This window comes from Hirundo rustica, chromosome 15 (genome assembly GCF_015227805.2).
Source record: "Hirundo rustica isolate bHirRus1 chromosome 15, bHirRus1.pri.v3, whole genome shotgun sequence".
Taxonomy (NCBI): Eukaryota; Metazoa; Chordata; class Aves; order Passeriformes; family Hirundinidae; genus Hirundo; species Hirundo rustica.
The window spans coordinates 10,424,115-10,443,577 of NC_053464.1; the positions used below are offsets into that span (position 1 = coordinate 10,424,115).

The following is a 19,463-nucleotide window of genomic DNA, read 5'->3' on the forward strand; positions in this document are numbered from 1 at the left end:
ATTGAATGTAACATAACCATTTTAAGGCTCTAACCAAAATCAGATCATTTATTATTGAATTCAGTATGATTTGGACAGCTCAGCTGGAGTCCAGTGGTCTGTCAGGTTCCACAGGCCTCCCATTGAAGGTAATTCTGCAGCTACAGCTGAATTGCAGAAGCACCACAGTGGCAGAGCTGCCAATTATATATTCCTGAACATTCTTCTTGGGAAATCAACTCCCAAATCATGTTCAGAAATCATAGTCTTAAATGAAGCACGGCTGCAAAATATTCTGCTGATCTATGGTGCAAGTCCTTTTCCTTTAGTCATAATTGATGTTACAAAATATTTTATGGCTTCTGTCATTAGTATTCCCGGTTGGTTCAATCTACAATTTATCTCATGCTGTAAAAATGTTAAAAATTTTCTACTGATTAGCCGCAACAGTAGGGTATGTTTCTACATTTATCCACATGGGGTATTTTTGGGTGGGTAAAGAGTCTTTTGTCTTTGAATTATAATGTGTCTAGACATTCTATTTTTGTTAGAAATTTAGCAAAATGAAGATGCTTTTCAGGTAGTAATTAAATTCTTTCAGTGACATAAAGACTACTGTGCACAAGGCTTCAGGATAATGAATATATTTATTTCCAGGAAATCTACAGGATTTTCCTTGCCATTTGTAGGACTCAGCACATAAATAATGCAGGCCATGCTGTGCTGATTTTCAGTTCATCCCAGGAAATTATGCCATTAAAAATGCCGCAGTTCTTTCAGGCACACACAGACACAGCAGGTAACGGGAATATTCATGTGATGAACAGTGACAGAAGCACCATTAGGTAATGCATAACCTTGCAAAGCACCCCTCAGACAATGAAATTGTTTGCAGTAATTAGAGTGTGGAAAGAGTCTGTTGTTTAACTTAACACCATGGCAGCCAAACTGTGATCCATCAAAGTGGCCCTGAATTTGTAACCCTGGGTTAGGACTTGGAAGTGCAAAATAAGGTGAAGGGAAATGAAGAGCTCTGGATTCTCCCCCTCCACCCCAGACACACACAGATGATGAGCATGGTAAAAATTGGACTTCTTTTAAGCAGTTCTGGAGATGTAAGGGCCCCATAAATTCCTCAGAGCCTTGCTTTTGTCTGTGAGCACAAGCTGCTTTTTGAAATCTGCAATTCTGGTGTTAAAATCTCCCCTCTACAAAACCAGCAGTGGCTCTTGCAGTGCTCAGACAGCAAAGATCACACGTGTGAAAGAGCAGCATCGTGTCCCTGCTCAGAAAGGTGAAAGGTTTGTGTGTTTCAGAAGAAAAACTTACCATCTCCCATTCGTAGGCATTACTTATGCATAAGCAGAGCTTTAGTACGTGTTGCAAATGGAAATCAAGTACATGATGTGCCTGGAAGGAGTTCATCCGACTATTTATGGGCTGATCACATTTGGAGCTAGAACTGCCTTGGTTATTTTTAGTTGAATAGTGTTACAGTAGTAGTGGCATTTATAAAGAAGTGAGAAAACTCTCCTGCAATTCACAGACCTTTCTCGCTGGATCTCCTTTCCAGCCTCAGTGTCCCCACACTCGTGTCCCAGAGGAGAAGCTGAGTGCCACATGCCAGGGGCTGCCTGTGTGATTGCAGGTCAAGGAGTCACAGCTTAGACACAGATTTAAACTCCCACAAAGCAGCTTTGTGGGTCTTTGTGCCTTTCCTCCTTCCCTCCCAGCTCTGTGGAGCACACTCTGACAAGCTTTTACTGCCTGAAGCCACATGCTCTGCTCTGGAAGTTGGACCATGACTGTTCTTTGGCAATCCAGGATAAGTTTTCCCATCCCTCTGAGGTGGTAACTGCATGGAGTGCATGTTTTTGCCTGGTGGTGCTGGAGGAAATCAGTTTTCAGAGCTGGAGCTGGGTGGACCTGGCACAAAGGGGCTTTGTGCAGGACGGAATTCAGTTGGGCACGAGGCTCGCTGTGAAAGGTTTTGGCTGGATCTCTCAGAATAGCTCAGAAAAAAGAAAAATCTCACTGTCTTTGGAAAGAAAAAAAAAAAAAAAGCCTCAATCTTATTCCTCATCTTTATTTTCATGATAACAATCAACAATTTCAAGCTATTGGTCTTTGATGTGCCTCTAGGAAGAAATCCCAATAATTTTAAAGACGCAGATATGATACATAGGTCCACCATTAGCATGAGTCATTGTTCCTTCTTCCTTACAAAGAAAAGGAATTGAAAACCATTAAAATCATGAAATAATAAAGCAGAAGCATATACTTTAATATGTTCATCTATTAAAAATGCACATTGTGCATAAATAATCAGACATATCAGCAGGGGATCCACAGCCATCTAACAACTAAGTTGCTTTGCAATTGCCATCTGACCTGTAGATAAGTGGAAACAACATCTTCATTAAGCTCACAGAACTGAATATTAATCATTAGCAAAACCAGCACTGCAAGATGAAGGGGAAGTCTTGTCCCTGGGAGCTGTGTGCATGTACCTAATGGCAGGATCTAACTATTAAGGTCATATCAAAAATACATCTGTTGTTTGTCCACGGGGCTTACTGGTCTGTTACAAAAGCAATCAGATTTAGGACATCATTTAAGATTTATTGCATGTTCTGGGAAGAAAAGGTGTAGCTGGAAATATGCCCTAAAAGACTTGACATTTTCTGACTTGTCCTCTTATTTTTTCCTCTGGGTGAAAAAGATTAAGAACAGCTGAGTGTTTAATTGTTATAGGATTTTATGAAAACAGTGGTGGTTTTTTGTTTGTTTTCAATGTCCCCACTGCTCTGGCCTCTGCCCCTGCCAGAGCTGGGTGGTGGGAGCCGGAGGTGTTCCCTGACATTCCTGGTACACCTCGTCCCATGCTCTCAGACTGCACTGTATGTAGATGAAATCCCTAATTTGGAGAATGTGACAGTGTGACATTGAAGCACCAGCCTGTGTGATGCTGGAAATCAAAAAGTGGAGCTAATATTTCTAAAGAGGTGACTAAAAAGATCTGTATATGTATAAAAAGTGGACTGTCAAACTTAACCTTCTTTGCTTTTGGGTCGTTTTCCTCATTTTCTCGGAGGTGAGCAAGGAACCCACTTTATTTTGTTTGTTTTGGTTTCCTTTCCCACCTGCTTGAACCATTAAGCCGATTCAGTCTGGAGGTGCTCTGGCTGTCTGTAACTAATCCTGTAATACTTTCCTGATATTCATATTCATGTTGAGAAGTTCTGTCAATGCAATCACTCCCTGTGAGCTGCATAGAAAACTGCACCGGGAAGGAAAAAGAAAAAGAACAGGCTTAATTCTTGTCAATATTTGTGATTAAATGAAGATCTTCACTCAACTTTATTGGAATTTACTCAGGCATCTGGTAATAGCAGCCTACTGGAGATTGCTTAAGGAGGGAACTCAAGGGACCTGTAATACAATGCAGAAAGATGGTTTGTGTATTCTTTGCTATCCAAGATCTGAGGTCCTGAAAGTGTCAGACACACAGTGTGCTCCAGGCAGAGTTGAAATTCCAATATTAATTTAAGATTCTTCAACTCCTGCTCTTGCTTAATCCTGCATTATCCGCCTCAATATTGGCAAGAGCTGTGGAGGATATCATGGATGTGTTCCAACTAAATGCTAAAACCAGAGGTTATGTCTTCTGTCCCCCTCATCCAGGCATGGACGAGGACAGGGTGTTTGTTGTCACAGGTGGCTCATTGAGTTATTTGTTCCACAATCCTCTGGAGTCAACAGGGAGCTTTTCCCATTAATTCACTGCCTTTTAAATGTGAGTACAGGCAGGTCAGGCCCCTGTTTATGAACTGGCTCTGTCTTTCCTGATCTAGTTCACCTTGAACTCATGGGAAACCTTTCACTGAGTAAAAGGAAAGCTGGATAAAACCCAGGGGAAAAACAATAAGTGCTGCAGGAATGGGACAATGAAGTCCAATGGTTAAAGCACACAATGGCTTTACTCTGCCATTTACTTATCCTCACAGGAGGAAAACTGAAATACGAGTGTCCTTGGCTTTGGGAAAAACATCATTCTGTCTTTGAAACTAAGCTGCTGTGGGCTGTGCACACACACAGCTATCACACTGTACATATAGCAGATAAGCTTCACATTTTGTAGACATTTAAACACGGTTAAAAATTCAAGGAGAGGTAACCAGACATTCACTGTCAGAGAAAAGCAGCTGCATGTCATAAATCAGCTCCACAAAAAAACCCCAAACAAACAAAACCCCCACCCAACAACAACAAAAAACCTAGCAGCAATATCATTTCACTAAAGCTTTTACTGTGCATCTTTTGAATAATTTTCCTCCCCTCTCTTGTCCTCTACCCTTGCCTCTTTGTTTTTCCTAAGCCCTGCTTTTTTATCAACCCTCTTGCACTTTATTGAAATGTCCCCTTATCTTACCAAACATCCTCAACGTAGATAGACTTTAAAGTTTAAATTAGCTGAAACCAACGTCTAAGAGTGGGGCAGGGGATCACACCTGCTTCACATTGAGCACTGGCTCAGCACAGCCAGAGAAAAGTGTTCCCTGTGTCTGCCTGCACACACACACCACACACAGATCCCTTTCTCTATCTCCACTCCAGCTCTGAGTGGGTGCATTTTTGCAGCCCACCAAGCGTGAATATTCCTCTGCACCTCGAGCGTGGGAGATCACCGAACGATTGCACTTGATGGGAGATGTTTATATAAAACAGTGATTGCCCTGAGCAGCCAAGCCAGCCACAGCCTCCCTTCCCTTGCACTGCCAAGGAGTTCTTCCCCTAACATCCTTTTGCTCTTTATCTTGTCATATGCAATATTTTACAGAGATTTCAATTGGTCCTTTTTTTTTATTATTATTATTATTTTTTAATTTTTATTTTTATTTGAGAGGAGCATTTTAGGCCAATGCTGAGCCCTTTTGAAATCCTGCACCCATCGTCATTTTAAGTGATTCTCTTCCACCTGCTCCTCCATTTTTTCCCTAAAATGCTGTGTCTATAGCTGGGATAAAAGGAGAGGGATGATGCTCTGTGGCAAGCAGGGACTGTATTTGCAGCTCCCCAACAGCAGGGCTCACATGGAGGCCAGGAGGTTAAAATCCTCCTTCTCAGTGGAGGTGGAGAAGAGGGAAGAGATACTAATACGGCTGGATATTCCCCTGGGAATAACCCAGTGACTCCCTATGGGCTGCAGAGCGTGAACCCACCCTTCATGCAGACGGTTGTAAGCTTAAAGGACCCTGATGTGTAATTTCCAGTGTAATTTGTGACTCATGTGGTGCCCTTAATATAAAGTGTGGATTAGCAGGGAAGGTTTCCAGCTGGAAAAAGGAGAAGTTTAGAGAGAAAGGAAAGGGTTTTGTTTTATAGGTTTGTAAAACAGCATGATTATTCTGTGAAATGGCTACTAAAAAAAGCTTCCAACCCAGAACACTCTTCCTCGTGCAATAAATGAAAACCAAGGCTGAGGAAGACAGAGTTAACTAACTCAAATTTAGCCAAGAAGTGAAACATTTGAGTTAATACTAAAATAATTCAGGTCTGTGTTCTAGTTGAGAAATCAAGGCATCCTCTGACTGAGGCTAAGGAACGCTGTTTCCAAGCTGGTGAGAGGTTCAGGAGCACCCAGAAGTATTTGTGCTTGTAAGTCACCTCGGCAGCCTCCGGGCAGTAACTCTGTGAGAAATGCCCAGAGTGGTGATATCAGCACATTCCCGAACATGTAACCCTCTGCTGATGGAAATAATCCAGGTGGGAGGTGTGAGTGAGGGGAAATCAGCCTCAGAGGTGGACTGATCACCTGCAGGGCTTTGCAGTGGGATGGTGCCAGTGCCAGAGCTCAGCTGGGGAATGGCCAGCAGGAAAGAGCTGCTCCATATTCCTTGTTTAGGGCAAAATTCTGCTTGGGAAGAAAACAGGTGAGGAAATGAGGGGTTACCCATGAACTGCAGAACCAGCTTAGGACAAAGAATAAGATTGTGTTTGCTTCACAGAGATTGTGTTTGCTGATAGGAGTGATAATGAGGCAGGAGTTAAAATAAAATAAACGAGGAAACAGAGAGGTTGCATACTTTGCTTTATTAGAGCAATGAAATAACCACACCATATCAAAGCAGTTCCCTTTTCTTTTGTAGCCATGAAGCAGTCTGAGGCAGGCAATTACACCTCCTTTCCAGCTCCGAGAGGCACATCACCCTTTGCCACGAGTTAAGGAATGTTAACAGCAGCAGGAAGGCGAGTTCAGGGGTGTGTGTGCTTTACTGGGAAATCACACCTCCAAAGAATTAGAAACACTCAGTCCTGGGGAGCAATTATCTCACAATAACCGCTTGCCCGCTGTCCTCAGTGGCATAATTATGGACAATTCTCAGGGTCTGGTATTGAAGCAAGCTTGAAAAGCAAAACTTGTGGTTCTCTGGGTGAAAGTCCCCTCTGATGGGCAGAAGGATGGGGCACCAGTGCATCCTCTGCCCCCTCTGAACATCCTCAGGGGAAATGACGTGTGGGGGCTAGGGCTGAGCTGTTTGCTGGCACTCAGAAGGTCTGGGGTTTGCAGGAGGAAGTGTCACAAGGTGCTCTGAGCCCCTATTTCTCATTTTGTACTTAAACTTTGATATGCACAGGTGGAAAAGCAGTTCCACAAATAAGAATGTCATGCTTTATTTTTTTTTTTTTTAATATTGGTCCACGCACTGTAGTCTCTGTCCCATTAATGATTGTGATGGTAATGATTTGTCTGCAAAGTCTGAGGCACCTAGCTCAGTAAAGTTCAGGATCCAGTAGCTCTTGAATGGTAAACTGGAAATATAAAGCCAGAAGTGTTTGAACTTTGCATGGGCAGATGGGAGAGTGTTCTTAGTACGGTCTTCGTTCCTTGGTTCCATGGTTTTGGGGCCTTGGGAAAGCACAGCTCTCCTATACAGATGCAGGTGTAGAGGTCAGCCATGACACAAACCAGTAAAATCACAAAGGATTTTTCACTTTTATAGCTGGAGCCTGAGCATCCTTTTATTTATCTTCCAAGCCATAGGTTTTATTCCTGTTACATGATCTTAAGAACTGTAACAACTGCAACACTTCATGAGTGAGAGAGAGGGAGGCACAGGGTGCAGAAATTCAAACTCTCAACCGCGAATTGCAAGAGGGAGCCTGAGCCAAATGTGCTGAATAGAGAGTGCAAACACTGTGCTGCTTCTAGTGGTGTCAATACAAAGTTCAGACAAATTCTGGCCTGGAGAGGAGAATGTTTGGTACATTGTGCTCATATGGGTTGCTCATATTGCCCTGTGGCCCCCCAGCACATTCCTCTACCTGACACAGCTCAAAAGGCATTTCAGGAACACCAGAGCTCACAAAAGTTGTCTGAGCCTCTCAAGATCTCTTTGTACTTGCCTGTGTGGGGCAAGAGTCACACTGAAAGGCAGAATTTGAGCCTCACTTCCTTTATAAGGAGTCCTGATCACACCAAGGAACCGCAGGCCTCAGAGTCAAACAGAAAGGGGACATTTGGGACCTACCAAAGCCTGTGGCCAAACTGACCCCGGCTTTTGGCAAAAAGCTTTTTTGGCAAATGATTTTTTCCCAAGAAGTTGTTGTTGTCATGGGTGGAAGAAAGAAGAAGGAGAAGGAGAAGGAGAAGGAGAAGGAGAAGGAGAAGGAGAAGGAGAAGGAGAAGGAGAAAGAGAAAGAGAAGGAGAAGGAGCTCCTAGTCTGGCAATGGCCAGGGTGAGTGTCCAGAGCTGCTGCTGGGATCTGGTGCTGATCTCTGGCTCGTTCTTGTGAAGCACTGAGCACAAAACAGCTCCCAGGAAGGATTCAGTCTGTGCTGGACTGTCAAGGACGCACATAGTTCACTGGTTATATGTGTGCCCAAAGTTAAGCATGTGCTTAATGAGGCTCGAGTGCGTTGCTCAGGGCAGAGCTGAATCCTTAATAGCTCCATGTTTTTGCAGCTTTTGCTGAAAAATGGGGCTAATACTTTCCTGCTTCCTGGGAGATTTTGAGGACAAACTTAGTAGCATCCATGGTTCTCGTAATGATAGCAAGGAAACTCATGAATAAAAAGCAAGAAATTATGTATCAATGCATCAGACTCACAGTAATTACTTTTTCCAACCTATAAACCTATCATGAACCCAGGAATTTCAATGGGCACATATATCACGTACAGTGAGAAGAAAAAATCCAAAAAGCTGAAAGAAATTTGAGCTCTTCTATGCTTCTAATATGTTTAATGTTATTGTTCCATTAAATCCCTGCCCTTAAAGACCCCAGACATATTAAATAACATTCTCAGGGCTGAAGAAATGCTTCAGACTTCTAATTTTACACATATTTTTTCCTCCTGTGCTCTCAGACCTCTAGAAGTGTTGTATATTAAAAAACCTCTGTAGAAAATACTCTGCAGCCTTTTTTCCTGAAGGGAGGCTGCAGGTAACTGGGCTCACATGGAGCTCTGTTTGCTCCTGACAGCTTTTCAAAAATAGTTTTTGCAGCTGTATCATTTTTCATGTTTGCAATTTGTGGCGAGCAGACAATGTACAGTGGAGCCTCAAAGGGATAAATCAAGGGGAAAGATGACAGATATCGTGGGCTTGGCATGGCAAAAATGCTCACACCGCTTGCTTAAGAGCACAAAGGAATCTAGGCCATGCAAGGACAGAAAATATTCATGGTGATACAATTTCTTAATGAAGATGTCTCTAAAAAGACACAAAATATCACTGCAACACCTCATTAATGACGTTTCCTGCTTTTTTAATTGCTGTGAGGCTTTTTTCTCCCTACTGTGACAACAGCATTGACCACATTAACATTGGCACTGGGAACTCTTTTGTTGCGCTGTCAAGTACCTTTTAATCTTTCAGCTCCTGTGTGTCAAGTCAGGTTTCTCTCTCAAGGATGAACCAAACCTTATTTCTGGGTCAAGAATTTTTTTTTTTTTTTTTCCTTAATCTGCAGAGTAAATTAGTGACAGGAGCTTCCCAGAGCTTTCCTTTCTTTTCATACCGTGACTCATTGTGTGCAAGCCCCACTTGTTCTGGATGACGGGAAAACATTCCTACCCAACAAGCACTGCCACTCAGCCGCGGTGTCATCAGGGTTCGTCTGTTCTCTACATTGCCTCTTCCCACCAGCATCTCGAGGAGGGAGACAAAGATGAGTTTGCAGCCAGAGTCCCACCTTTGCACCCCTGGAATTTCTGGGGTTGTGTACTGCCTCCTATGCAATCAGCGCTCCGTGGATTGTAAACCTCATGCTGAGCTCCCTGGGCAGGGAGAGCCTTCTCTAAATCAGGCTATGAAGACCTGAGCTTCTGATTCTGGAAATACATACTTCAGTCCCCACTGCTGGCCCTAAAGCAGCTGTGAATGTCAATTCTTACAGCAGAAGAAGCCCTGGACAGAGCTCACTGCAGCAGTTGGAAAAGCATCTTTATTTCCCTTACCCCAGCATCCAGGGGGGCTGCTTTTCCATTATAACTCAGCTCAGCCTCATAATGTTGGAAAAACTCATCTTACCTCAAATGTTTTTTACATTTGTGTGCTTTCTAATACTATGCCTGCCTTTTAAATTTGAAGATTCCTTAAAGAAAGGGAGGAAAAATTGCTCTAGCACCTCACAAGTGTTTGCAGGGTGCAGGGGAAATACAGGCAAATGTTACAAAGAATGATCCTGCTTGTCTGGTCACATCATGTCCAAACCACAGCAGGCAGTGTTAGATATTGCTGTATGTGCTGGATTATACATTAAATACCTCTCTGTACATCTGAGTAGCACTGGAGCTCACCTCTCTGCTTTTGTAGGGCTTACCTGCTCTGTAACAGCATTTCATTTGGCTTTCTTTACAGCCACCTCCTAAATAATAACAACAAGAACAAGAATGAGAATATGAATAAAAATAAGAATAAATAAGAATAAATAAGAATAAAGAATAAGAATAAGAATAAGAATAAGAATAAGAATAAGAAAGAATAAGAGAATAAGAATGACAACAGCCTGTGAATCTGAGCTGTGGCCAGGCTGAGAGCTCAGCACCCAGCACACCTCATCTCCTCACATTCCCAGGGGACAGGAAGGGGACCAGTGGCTGTCACACCAAAAAAGCACAGATGGGGAACTCATCCTGACAAATGTGCTTACAGTAATAGATTTTTTTCCATTTGCTTTTCCTGTGGTGACAATCAGCTACTTACTGGGCAGAGCTGGAAGTAATATTCTGAATTGCTGAAGGAAATGTTCCCAGTTGATCAAACTCTTACGCGTTTTGTGCTGATCAAAGATTCTCCTCACGTCTTATGCATTTGAAAGCACAAAAGAATGAATGAAAAAAGAGCTATTCTTCTGAGCTGGTAGACAATGAAATGATGATTGGTAAGATTATGCCTTGACTTTACTGTCAGCACAATGTCAGTAAAAGCAACAGTATAGAGAAGGTGCATTTTGAGACATTAATACCACTAAAAGAAACAGAAAAGCCCCCCAAAAGAGGAAAATGTCTGGGTGTATTTTTATTTTCATAATTTAGTGGAGAATAAAATGAATTTTTCATATTCTTGGATCATATTATTTGCCCTGATTATTCATCCCTTCATGTCTTAACTGCTTGTGTACGCAGGAGTGGCGACTCAATGTTTTGCTCAGGTGAAAATCTGCTTATATATATTTATATGTGTAGACATCTAGTGCATGGGATGGTGGGAACCTTCCACTGGTGCTGCTCCTAGCAAGGGACTGACTTTTCACAACATTTTCACAAATGCCCTGACCTGTGGAGAGGAAATAGAGATTGCTTCTTTGTCATCAAGCAATGGTGCTGGTTTTAATGGCAAAGCCTAAAATAAGCTTTCAGGGCTCTGGGTTGGTTGGATTTTTAATGAATTACAAATAAATTAATTATGCTTAGTAAAGAAGATTCTTCTGAGCTGAGGAATCTGCAGTCTCGAGGCATTAAGGCTTTGTTCCCAGGCCTTGGCTTGGAGATGCTCTTTTCAGGAATGGGAGCCAGTTGCTCTGTTGTGTTTGTCACATGTCCCCCTCGGAAAGACACTCACATCAACTGCAGCAGGTGTCTCTGGGATGGTTTTGCCCTGATCATGGAATGAGGAGAAGGAGCAAGGCTGGAAATAAGGAGGGGAGGAAGGCCAGCACACTAGGATGGGAGGGCTGTGGCTGTGGGAGCAAAAAAGTGCATTTTGAAGATCATGTTAGAGCAGCGTCTGTCAAGCATTGTTTAGTTCTATCTGATCTCACCCTGGGGCCAGGGAATGGGCTAGGTCACCTCCTGAGCCTCCTTTTGCTTTTCCACTGGAAACAGAAAGAAAACCCACCTCAGTACGTTGTTTCCCCTTGGATTTTCTCTCCCTCTTCCCTCCACTGTCCTTCTGTGCCAGGTAACGAGGTATTTATGCACACAAATGTGCTTTAAGAAGAGTATTGTTATTCTCTGCATAAGAAGTTTATGATTTATATTAAGCTAACTGGTCCTTGAGCATGTGCTGTTGTCAAGGTCTCTCCGTCTGCTCAGGAGAAAACCATTCGGGGGCTGGCACGCAAGAGCATGATCTGGGTATTTATCCTTTTGGCAGTTTGCTAATTATTCCTATTGCTACCACATCCCTGAGCAAATTTCTCTATCTCTGCCACGGTAAATATTCTCTCGTTTTTTTCGAGCTGCAGAGCTGCTACTTTAACTGGAGAAGCCTGAATATCCTGCAGGGGCCCATATTGTCATTTGGTTGATAGCAGTGAAACGGGCCAAACATCCTTTCTGTACCACTCAAATTGCATGTCTTTGCATTCCTGCATTGGCCACTCGTTTTCTGGCTCACATTCTGCTCTTGTAAACAGCTCCTATCGTCCCTGGGAGTGCTCTTTGTAGCACAATGCTTTGATAAAGCCAGAGCCATCAGCTGCCAAGACTCCATAAGGAGTCAGGAGTAGGCTCCAGATATCTCTGCTCCTGTAGATGTAGCTGGCATTAACAGTATCATTTCTCTTCCTAAGGACTTACTAAGGCATTAAAATGTATTATAAAATTAAATGGCGTTTTTTCCACCTGTTCTAACTGGTGCCAAGTGTATTGAAAACCCTCCCAGATGGTACAACCCTGCATGCAAAATCTCAGTACCCTCCTAAGGACTGCAGCTGCACAATCCAATTTGACATAAGTGCTCCATGGAGGGGAGGGAGGGAGAAAATCTTGCATGTGGACACCGGACTTTCAGTCTGAGTTTTCCACTAGTACAAAGAAGAAGTTCATCAGTGAGGGCTTGGGAGATTTCATGCCTGCCTGTGTTGGAAGAAAGTCTCTCTGGAACTGATGGAGCATCTGTGCCTCAGTGGTGTGCTGAATCAAGGGGCTGCCTGTGGAGCTTCCAAATGCAAAAAATTCTCAAGTCCATTCCAGGCCATAAAATCATTGAAAACGCTGAGTGGCCACCTTTTAGTCTTGCATTAACTATCCTTTTAGTCTTGTACTAGCTATATTTTATCATTTAGTTAACGTTGTGTATGAACAGTTGAGCCTGCAACTGGGCTTCAGGACAGGTATTTAAATACCTTAAGTGCTCCACAGGATGAGAGGAAAGCTGCTTTCCAAAGGAGAAGAATAGCAACCTATAGCTGTAGACCCAGTTAATCTCCTCTTATCTGTTCCGATAGCCAAATTATGTTTTTATCAGTGTTAGTCCTGTCCCTGCCAATGCAATTACAAAGCCTCACAGGTTTATAGCTCTCAGTGAGTTTGCTGTTGCCCAATTCCCCTGGCTGGGTCAGGCAGGGGCTCTCTCTGCAAAATGGCCTGACCCAAGCAAACCTGCTCCCTGCTGCAGCAAAGCTCCTCGCTGTGCTCCCTAATCATCCCTAATCCCGGCGGCTGATTCCCCTGATTATGTGTCAGAACACGAGGGTAACCTATTTAAAAGGAGCTCTTTTCCAACCACCACATCCTCTCATTAGTTCAGGGATGTGGGTCTGACACAAGAGGTGTCTCGGAGACGTCTCTGGACTGCAGCATGGGAGGACAGCAGGTGTCTGTCAGGATAGCACTTAGCTCACATTGGGCTCTTTGCCCTATTTTCTAACTTTCTGGCTGCTGTACAGATAATAGGACCCCTCCAGAGCACAGGAAGTCTGGCACTGAGCAGGATTCTTTCGAGTAATGCATGGCCCTGGTGGGTATTAATCACGGTACTTTAGGCAGATGTATGCAAGGGATCCCGGAAACTGAATACAGATTTTGATGGCAAAGGTTTAGTTTTCATAATACTGTTTTCTGAAATACCAGAGAGTCTGCAAAGCCTGCAGTCACCCTGTGGTGATTTGGTTCATGAGCAGCCAGAAAAGAAAATTCCTGAGAAGTTATTAATTTTGAGGCTGGGGGACCAAGTAATTGGGGAAAAAAAAAAAAATTACAGAAACATTGAAGAGAAACTTAAGACTTTACAATTATTTCTGAACACAAACCACTATGTTGATTTATCCAAATACCACTGAACACCAAACCAGGTCCCAACCATAGCTAGAATGGAGCTGACTCACCAGATTTATTCATGACTGTTCATTTATCAGAGCAGCTTTCTCTCTTCTGTTTGTAAGCATGACTCACTTTTATAGCCACCAGATCAGATCACAGTTGCATCTTGTCTTGTGTCAACACAATCGTGTCCCTGTCCTGTTTAAAATCATTCTTTGCTTCCTACTTTTTTTTTTTTTTTTTTTTTTTTCTGAGTTGTACCATGGTGGGAAAATCTTCACAGGCTTTGATTTCCCCTTAGTTCTTATTTCTTCCCTACACGTGTTACCGTGCTGATTTGTCTTTTCCTCATGCTGTAATTGGGCTGGTGCCACTGTGTAATTTTTAACTGTGTGCAGTATCAACAGACCTCCATCTGTCTCTCCTCCAGAGCTTCCCAGCCTGCCGTTATAAATATCTGCCAAATCCTTCTCCAAAGAGAGGATCACCAGATTCCAACTGTTTGCAAAATAAGAGCCACTGCCAGAAATCCTCTCCCACCGTCTGCAACCTGTGCAGAACCTGTCCCTGCTCGGTGTGGGATGGCGCTGCTGGCACTGGGGAGCTCACACTGGAATTCGTGTTCCCCCAGAAGCGTGTGCTGCTGCAGAGGGCTCAGCATGTTGGTCTCTCTGCTCAAGTATCTCATTATATGTGTCATTTTATTAGATAATAACCTTCAATAACCATCAGGTGATAAAACCAAACTAACTGGTAGGTAGGGGTGGGGTTTTTTTCCTTTCTAAAATGCAATTCTGATTTAAAACCTGCTGTGGGGTGGATCAGTTCCAGGGTTGTTTTAAAGATGTTTTACTTCACTTGGAAGGGTCTGGGAGTTCATTCCCCTTTTCCTGCCTGCCACTTAGGGGTTGAAGACCAGTTACCATGATCTAAAGATGGAGTAACTGATTGGACTTGCTGAGAGCAGTTTGATCTTCCACCTCTCTATGCTTTTACATCAGAAAAGACCATTAGAAGAATTAGCAACAAATAAACTTGATTAGATTGTGTGCAAATTAAAAAAAAAAAAAAAGGCAATTTTTAACATTGATAAAATAAAATTATGTATTAATGAAATTGGATGAAGTAAAAATTCTAATTATGATTAATTTGCTCCTTGACACTTAAAGATATTCTCATATGAGCCTGTTAATGGCATTGGTTCAGAGCTCTGTTAGACTCATGTGGCTTTATAAATTCAGTTGTGTATCCTGGGCTATGATCCACAGGTATTAGTATTTGCTGGTGGTATGACTGCTTGCTCTGGCTGGGGAATTCCCAAGGAACCTCTTCAGGTACTGCTGCAGACATCAAATTAAAAATAATTGTATGCTTGAATAAAAATCTGTCTAGTTAATGTCAGATCCAAGGAGCCAGGTTTCTGTTATATCTGTGGAATATTGGAGTAAGTCAGCACAAAGGATATTTCAAGGTAATTTCAGGAGAGGGTTTCATGTTTGGATCTGCTACGTCTTAGGTCTGGAGAGCTCTGCCAGGGCATATAAAGGATGTAAAGCATCTTGGGGGCTTGATAAATCCTCCTTCCAGTCTACTTTCTGAATAACACAGTATTTTCAAGAGTCAGAGGAGTGGGTACAGTGTGTTGGACATGCACATGGACATGGACATAGACATGGACATGGACCATGTGAAAAGTGGCTGGAGAGTGGTTTCTGTAGAGGGAAGCACCTCAAGCACTGAAGAAACTCGGGATTTTTTTCATGATGTGTCATCAGTTTCAAAAAATACTGGTATTTCCATTGTCTAGATGGCACCGTGCGTTTGGTGTCCGTTTTTGAAGGGTTCAGGGCAATCAGTTTCATGATTTTCTTAGGAGATTGTGCTGCCACTTAATAATACATTATGACAGCAGAAAAATATGTACAAACAAGCCTGAGCCTGCAGGACAGCTGTACTTACTCCCAAGTGAAAAATATCCACAGCCATTGCTGGGGGTGGCAAGGACCACGGGGAACAGTGAGAGGGAGCTGGGCTGGGGCAGGGCTGTGCTTGCAAGACTAAGATCCAGCCCTCAGTTAAGTCTGATTTTTCTGGACCAAGATTTTCTCAGAAAGGAACAGCCGTGGGTTTTTTTAAAGCGTCCAGGAGATAAAAAGCAGATGGCATTGATTAGCTAATTAGGAATATTTTCTGCACCTTATCAGTTATGCTTGATGTGCGTAAAGTTTGTGAAATCTTGGGGTAAAGACTTGTTGAAGAAATCAACTCTTTTAAAATCTGGAGAGGAGGGAAGGTTACATACAACGGTGTAATTTTATGTCCAGCAGAAATAGGTGAATCTTTTTCTCTTTGAATTCATATTCAGGGCTCATTCCTTCATTTTTTAGGGGAATATGCACAATGAGGTTGCAGCTCTCCTAACTCTTGTCTTGACTGCTTAGTGCATTGTGTGATGTGCCAGAGGTTCTGCTCTCCCCTATTCCTCTTTGTGGGTGTACTTCTTACCCTTCTGCATTTCTTATGGAGACAAAGTAAAATACTACTTTTTATTTTATGCCCGACTTGCTTTCAGTTTGTATCCTTGTGAACCCTTTGTGGCCACAGCATCTCCCTTGCAGGACTTCTGCCAAGTGTGGCCACCCCATGACCTCTGCTGTGGCCAGTGCTGTTTTGTCAGAGCACCACTGGAGTGTTTAAGGGCACTCTGACCTGGAGTTCTATTGGACACGAGACAAATACTTTGATTTTGTTCATCATTTAGGGCAAGGTGGAGTACCTTGCCAAGATGTTCATATAAAAAGGAATGTCTGAGAAAGCATATCAAGCTTTTAAACCCTGTTGGGTGCACAGAAAGTCTTCTTGCAGCCAAAAACCACAAGACTTGTCTGGTTTCTCCAGCAACTTGGAGAGCCCCGGGTGTGTCTGTGGGCAGACACCAGCTCTGGTAGTCGCAGTGGTGGGTGGACACAGCTTCATGTCCCCAACAAACCCAAAATCAGGGCTCCAGTGGAAGTTTGAGCTCTGCACCAGCACCACCCCAAAGCCTCTCACGCACCAAGGTCCCCCTGCAGAAGCTGTAATTTACTTGCCAGCAGGCAGCACAGGTGACACATGAGCTGTCAGCTGGGCCACCTGTGACAGCAGGGAGTGAGACAGAGCTTTGTTTTCCTCTTCTGGAGAGCTGTCCTCCCTTGCAGATGCTCTGCAGGCAGCTTTGCTGTACTTGTCTCCTTCTGAGGACTTAAAAACAGGTTGAGGTGGGATCCAAACCTTGCACTGGTCAGCTGCTTGAGTTGTGCTCCTTCCAAAAGAACTGGAAGTAGCCTGAAGTGAGACAGAAATTTGCTCCTCTCTTACACAGAGCTTTGTATTTTCCGTGAACTGTGGTGTGGAAGCTTTAACCTTCCCATTTCCAGACTTCCTATCAGAATGACATTTTTTATGGGTTCTTAAACTGAAGAAACAACAAATTCTGCATACTCTCTCAAGCACAGTCTCGTTAATGTTCTTTGAAACATGACAAGTGTCGTGGCCATCAAACTGCAATGATCCCATTCCTCCTGAAATGAGAAAAACATGTCACTTTTGGCTCCAAGTAATACAAAAGGAGAGGCATATTCTAGATGGGAGCTGCATGGCTGCCAAAGATGAAAGAAAAATGTTATTACTTTTGGAAATTTCATAATTACAGTTAATGATAATTTAATGAAATGACATTGTCTTCACCGCTATCACTAATGAAATGTTTGAGAGTGATAAAACAGATCTTGTTAAATAGAGCGAGAGTTTTGAGTGGAACAGCTTTGTGACAGCACACTGCCTGCACAAATCTTCAATTCCTATTTTTTTTTTAGTTTAAAAAAGACGATAAAATGAAGGCTGCACGGCAAATAATGCACAAATTAGGTATTTAAAGGTCTTCTATTAAGCAAACAATACTGAACTCCTGAGCAGCATGCTGATGAGTGAACACTGTTCCTTAGGAATGCTAAGCCTTCATTAAAACACTTCCCTTGTTTTCCTTTACAGGCAAACCAGAGAACAAGAAACCCCACCTGACTTTTTTTACTTCTCAGACTATGAGAGACATAATGCAGAAATAGCAGCATTCCATCTGGACAGGCAAGTAGAATGGATTTGCATTCAAAGAAAAGGGGAAATACTGTGATAAGTTTCTGCACTTGGCCATTCTTGTAACTGAATTATTTTTTAAAAGGGGAAAGTGGAATGAAGGTGGGCAAATGCCATGAATAAATGAAATGGCAGATGATGAAAGAGTAAGTTAATAATTAGGAAATGAGACTTACTCTGGGAATGAGAAACCTGGCAATAAGTAATTCTCAAAGAGAAAGAGAAGTTGTATTGAAGAGGAGCTGAGAAATTAGTTTCCCCTCTGATCTTGAACTCCAAGTGGAGATGACCCATCTCCCAGGGAATGTGTCACGCTGGTGTGATGGGAGGCTGACTCACCCCAATTAGCTCCAGGGCACAGAGATCCAAAGGAAGCATGGGGTATGGTGTGAGTATTCAGAGAGGAGTAACTGAGATGGAGGGGAATTCTGGTTTCACAGCAAAAAGCAGGGCCTGCCCCACGTCAGGAGCACAAGTCAGTGGGAAGGAGAGGACAGTGGTGGTCATCTCATGCTCCTGTTGCTGAAAATATCCCCCCTCCAGAGTTAGTGCAGGGAATGGTGGATACCCCAAGACTGCAGCCTGCCCTGCCTGCCCAGATTAGGGGTGGGAATTACTAATTAGTGATTAACAGCGTGTCTGGAAACAATGGCGTTTCACTGAAGCATCTTTCCCACTGTGAAAGGCCAAGAAACATAATTTCAAAAGCACAAAGCTTCGAGGCCACAAATTATTTGGAGGTTGGTGTAGCATTGCTGCCTTCTGGGATGATGGCTGGGGTATGGGAACGTGTCGGTGGGTGGCATAGATAGGTTTGCCAGTCAGAGCCAATCCTGATCAGATCCCTCAAGGATCTTCTCCGTTTTATTGTTGTTGACCTTGGTGTTGATCCCTTCTGCTTTATATTTGATACCGCTGTTTTAAACAGATGGTGCTGTAGAAAAAAATATCATCAGCGGAGGTCCTATGGGGGCTATGTTAAATATCCACACAATAAGCAGGAAAAGCAGTTGCTGCCCAATGTAGAAAATCTGAACAGCAGACAGTGGATATAAAAATCCTGCCTATGGGGAGACTTTGTATGGGGCCTTTGCTCTTTTACTGTATCTAATAGCAGTGCTTCATAGGGAGGTTTTTATGATGTATGGAGATGGGGGAGTTTGGGCTAGGGAGAGGCTCATCTCCCAGCCTTTGCCTGTGGGAAGATTTTTGGTCTCAGGGAGACTGTTTAGGTTGGCATAAGGGTATTAAAACAGAGAGGAGCAGAAGGAAATAAATCAAATGCATACTAAGGCTGTCAGAAAAAGAATTACATGGTGTTTATGGAAGAAAGAGGCTGGAATCCCATTCCCCAAGTCACTTAAAAAAGTGGTGAGCAAAATGAGTGTCATAACAACCATGAAGTAAAAAAAAATAAACTTTTGCTGTCTCTGGTTTTTTGAACCCTATGTATTTTCATTTTTATCAAGGAACAATGCCCTCCATACTTTTCCTGTACTTTACTCCATACTACGTAGGCGATGTGGAGCTCATCGTATTCAGGGCATATTTTGTGATACATTATATGAGGAATTATCCAGTTTAAAGTTGATGGGCTTCATACTCCTTAAAGACCACAGATAAATGTGCCTTCGGAGTGTGATGAAGCTTCCCAAAGCCTGTAACTCTCATTACATTTTAATCCTTTCCATAAGCGATGTCCTTGCTCCCTCTCGCAGGATCCTGGATTTCCGGCGCGTGCCCCCGGTGGCGGGCAGACTGGTTAACATGACGAGAGAAATACGAGATGTTACTCGTGACAAGAAGCTGTGGAGAACGTTTTTCATCTCACCAGGTAGTCCTGGAAATAACACTCTCTTCT

General features: G+C 43.0%; 1 protein-coding gene across 1 annotated transcript in view; it reads left to right on the top strand.

The window, feature by feature from the left end:
* The window catches only part of FAM20C (FAM20C golgi associated secretory pathway kinase), a 57,943-nt gene that overhangs the window by 27,221 nt on the left and 11,259 nt on the right, over positions 1-19,463 (top strand). The window contains 2 exon segments of the mRNA XM_040079339.2: positions 17,501-17,593; positions 19,321-19,436. Of these exon segments, the coding sequence (XP_039935273.1) occupies positions 17,501-17,593; positions 19,321-19,436 (209 nt within the window).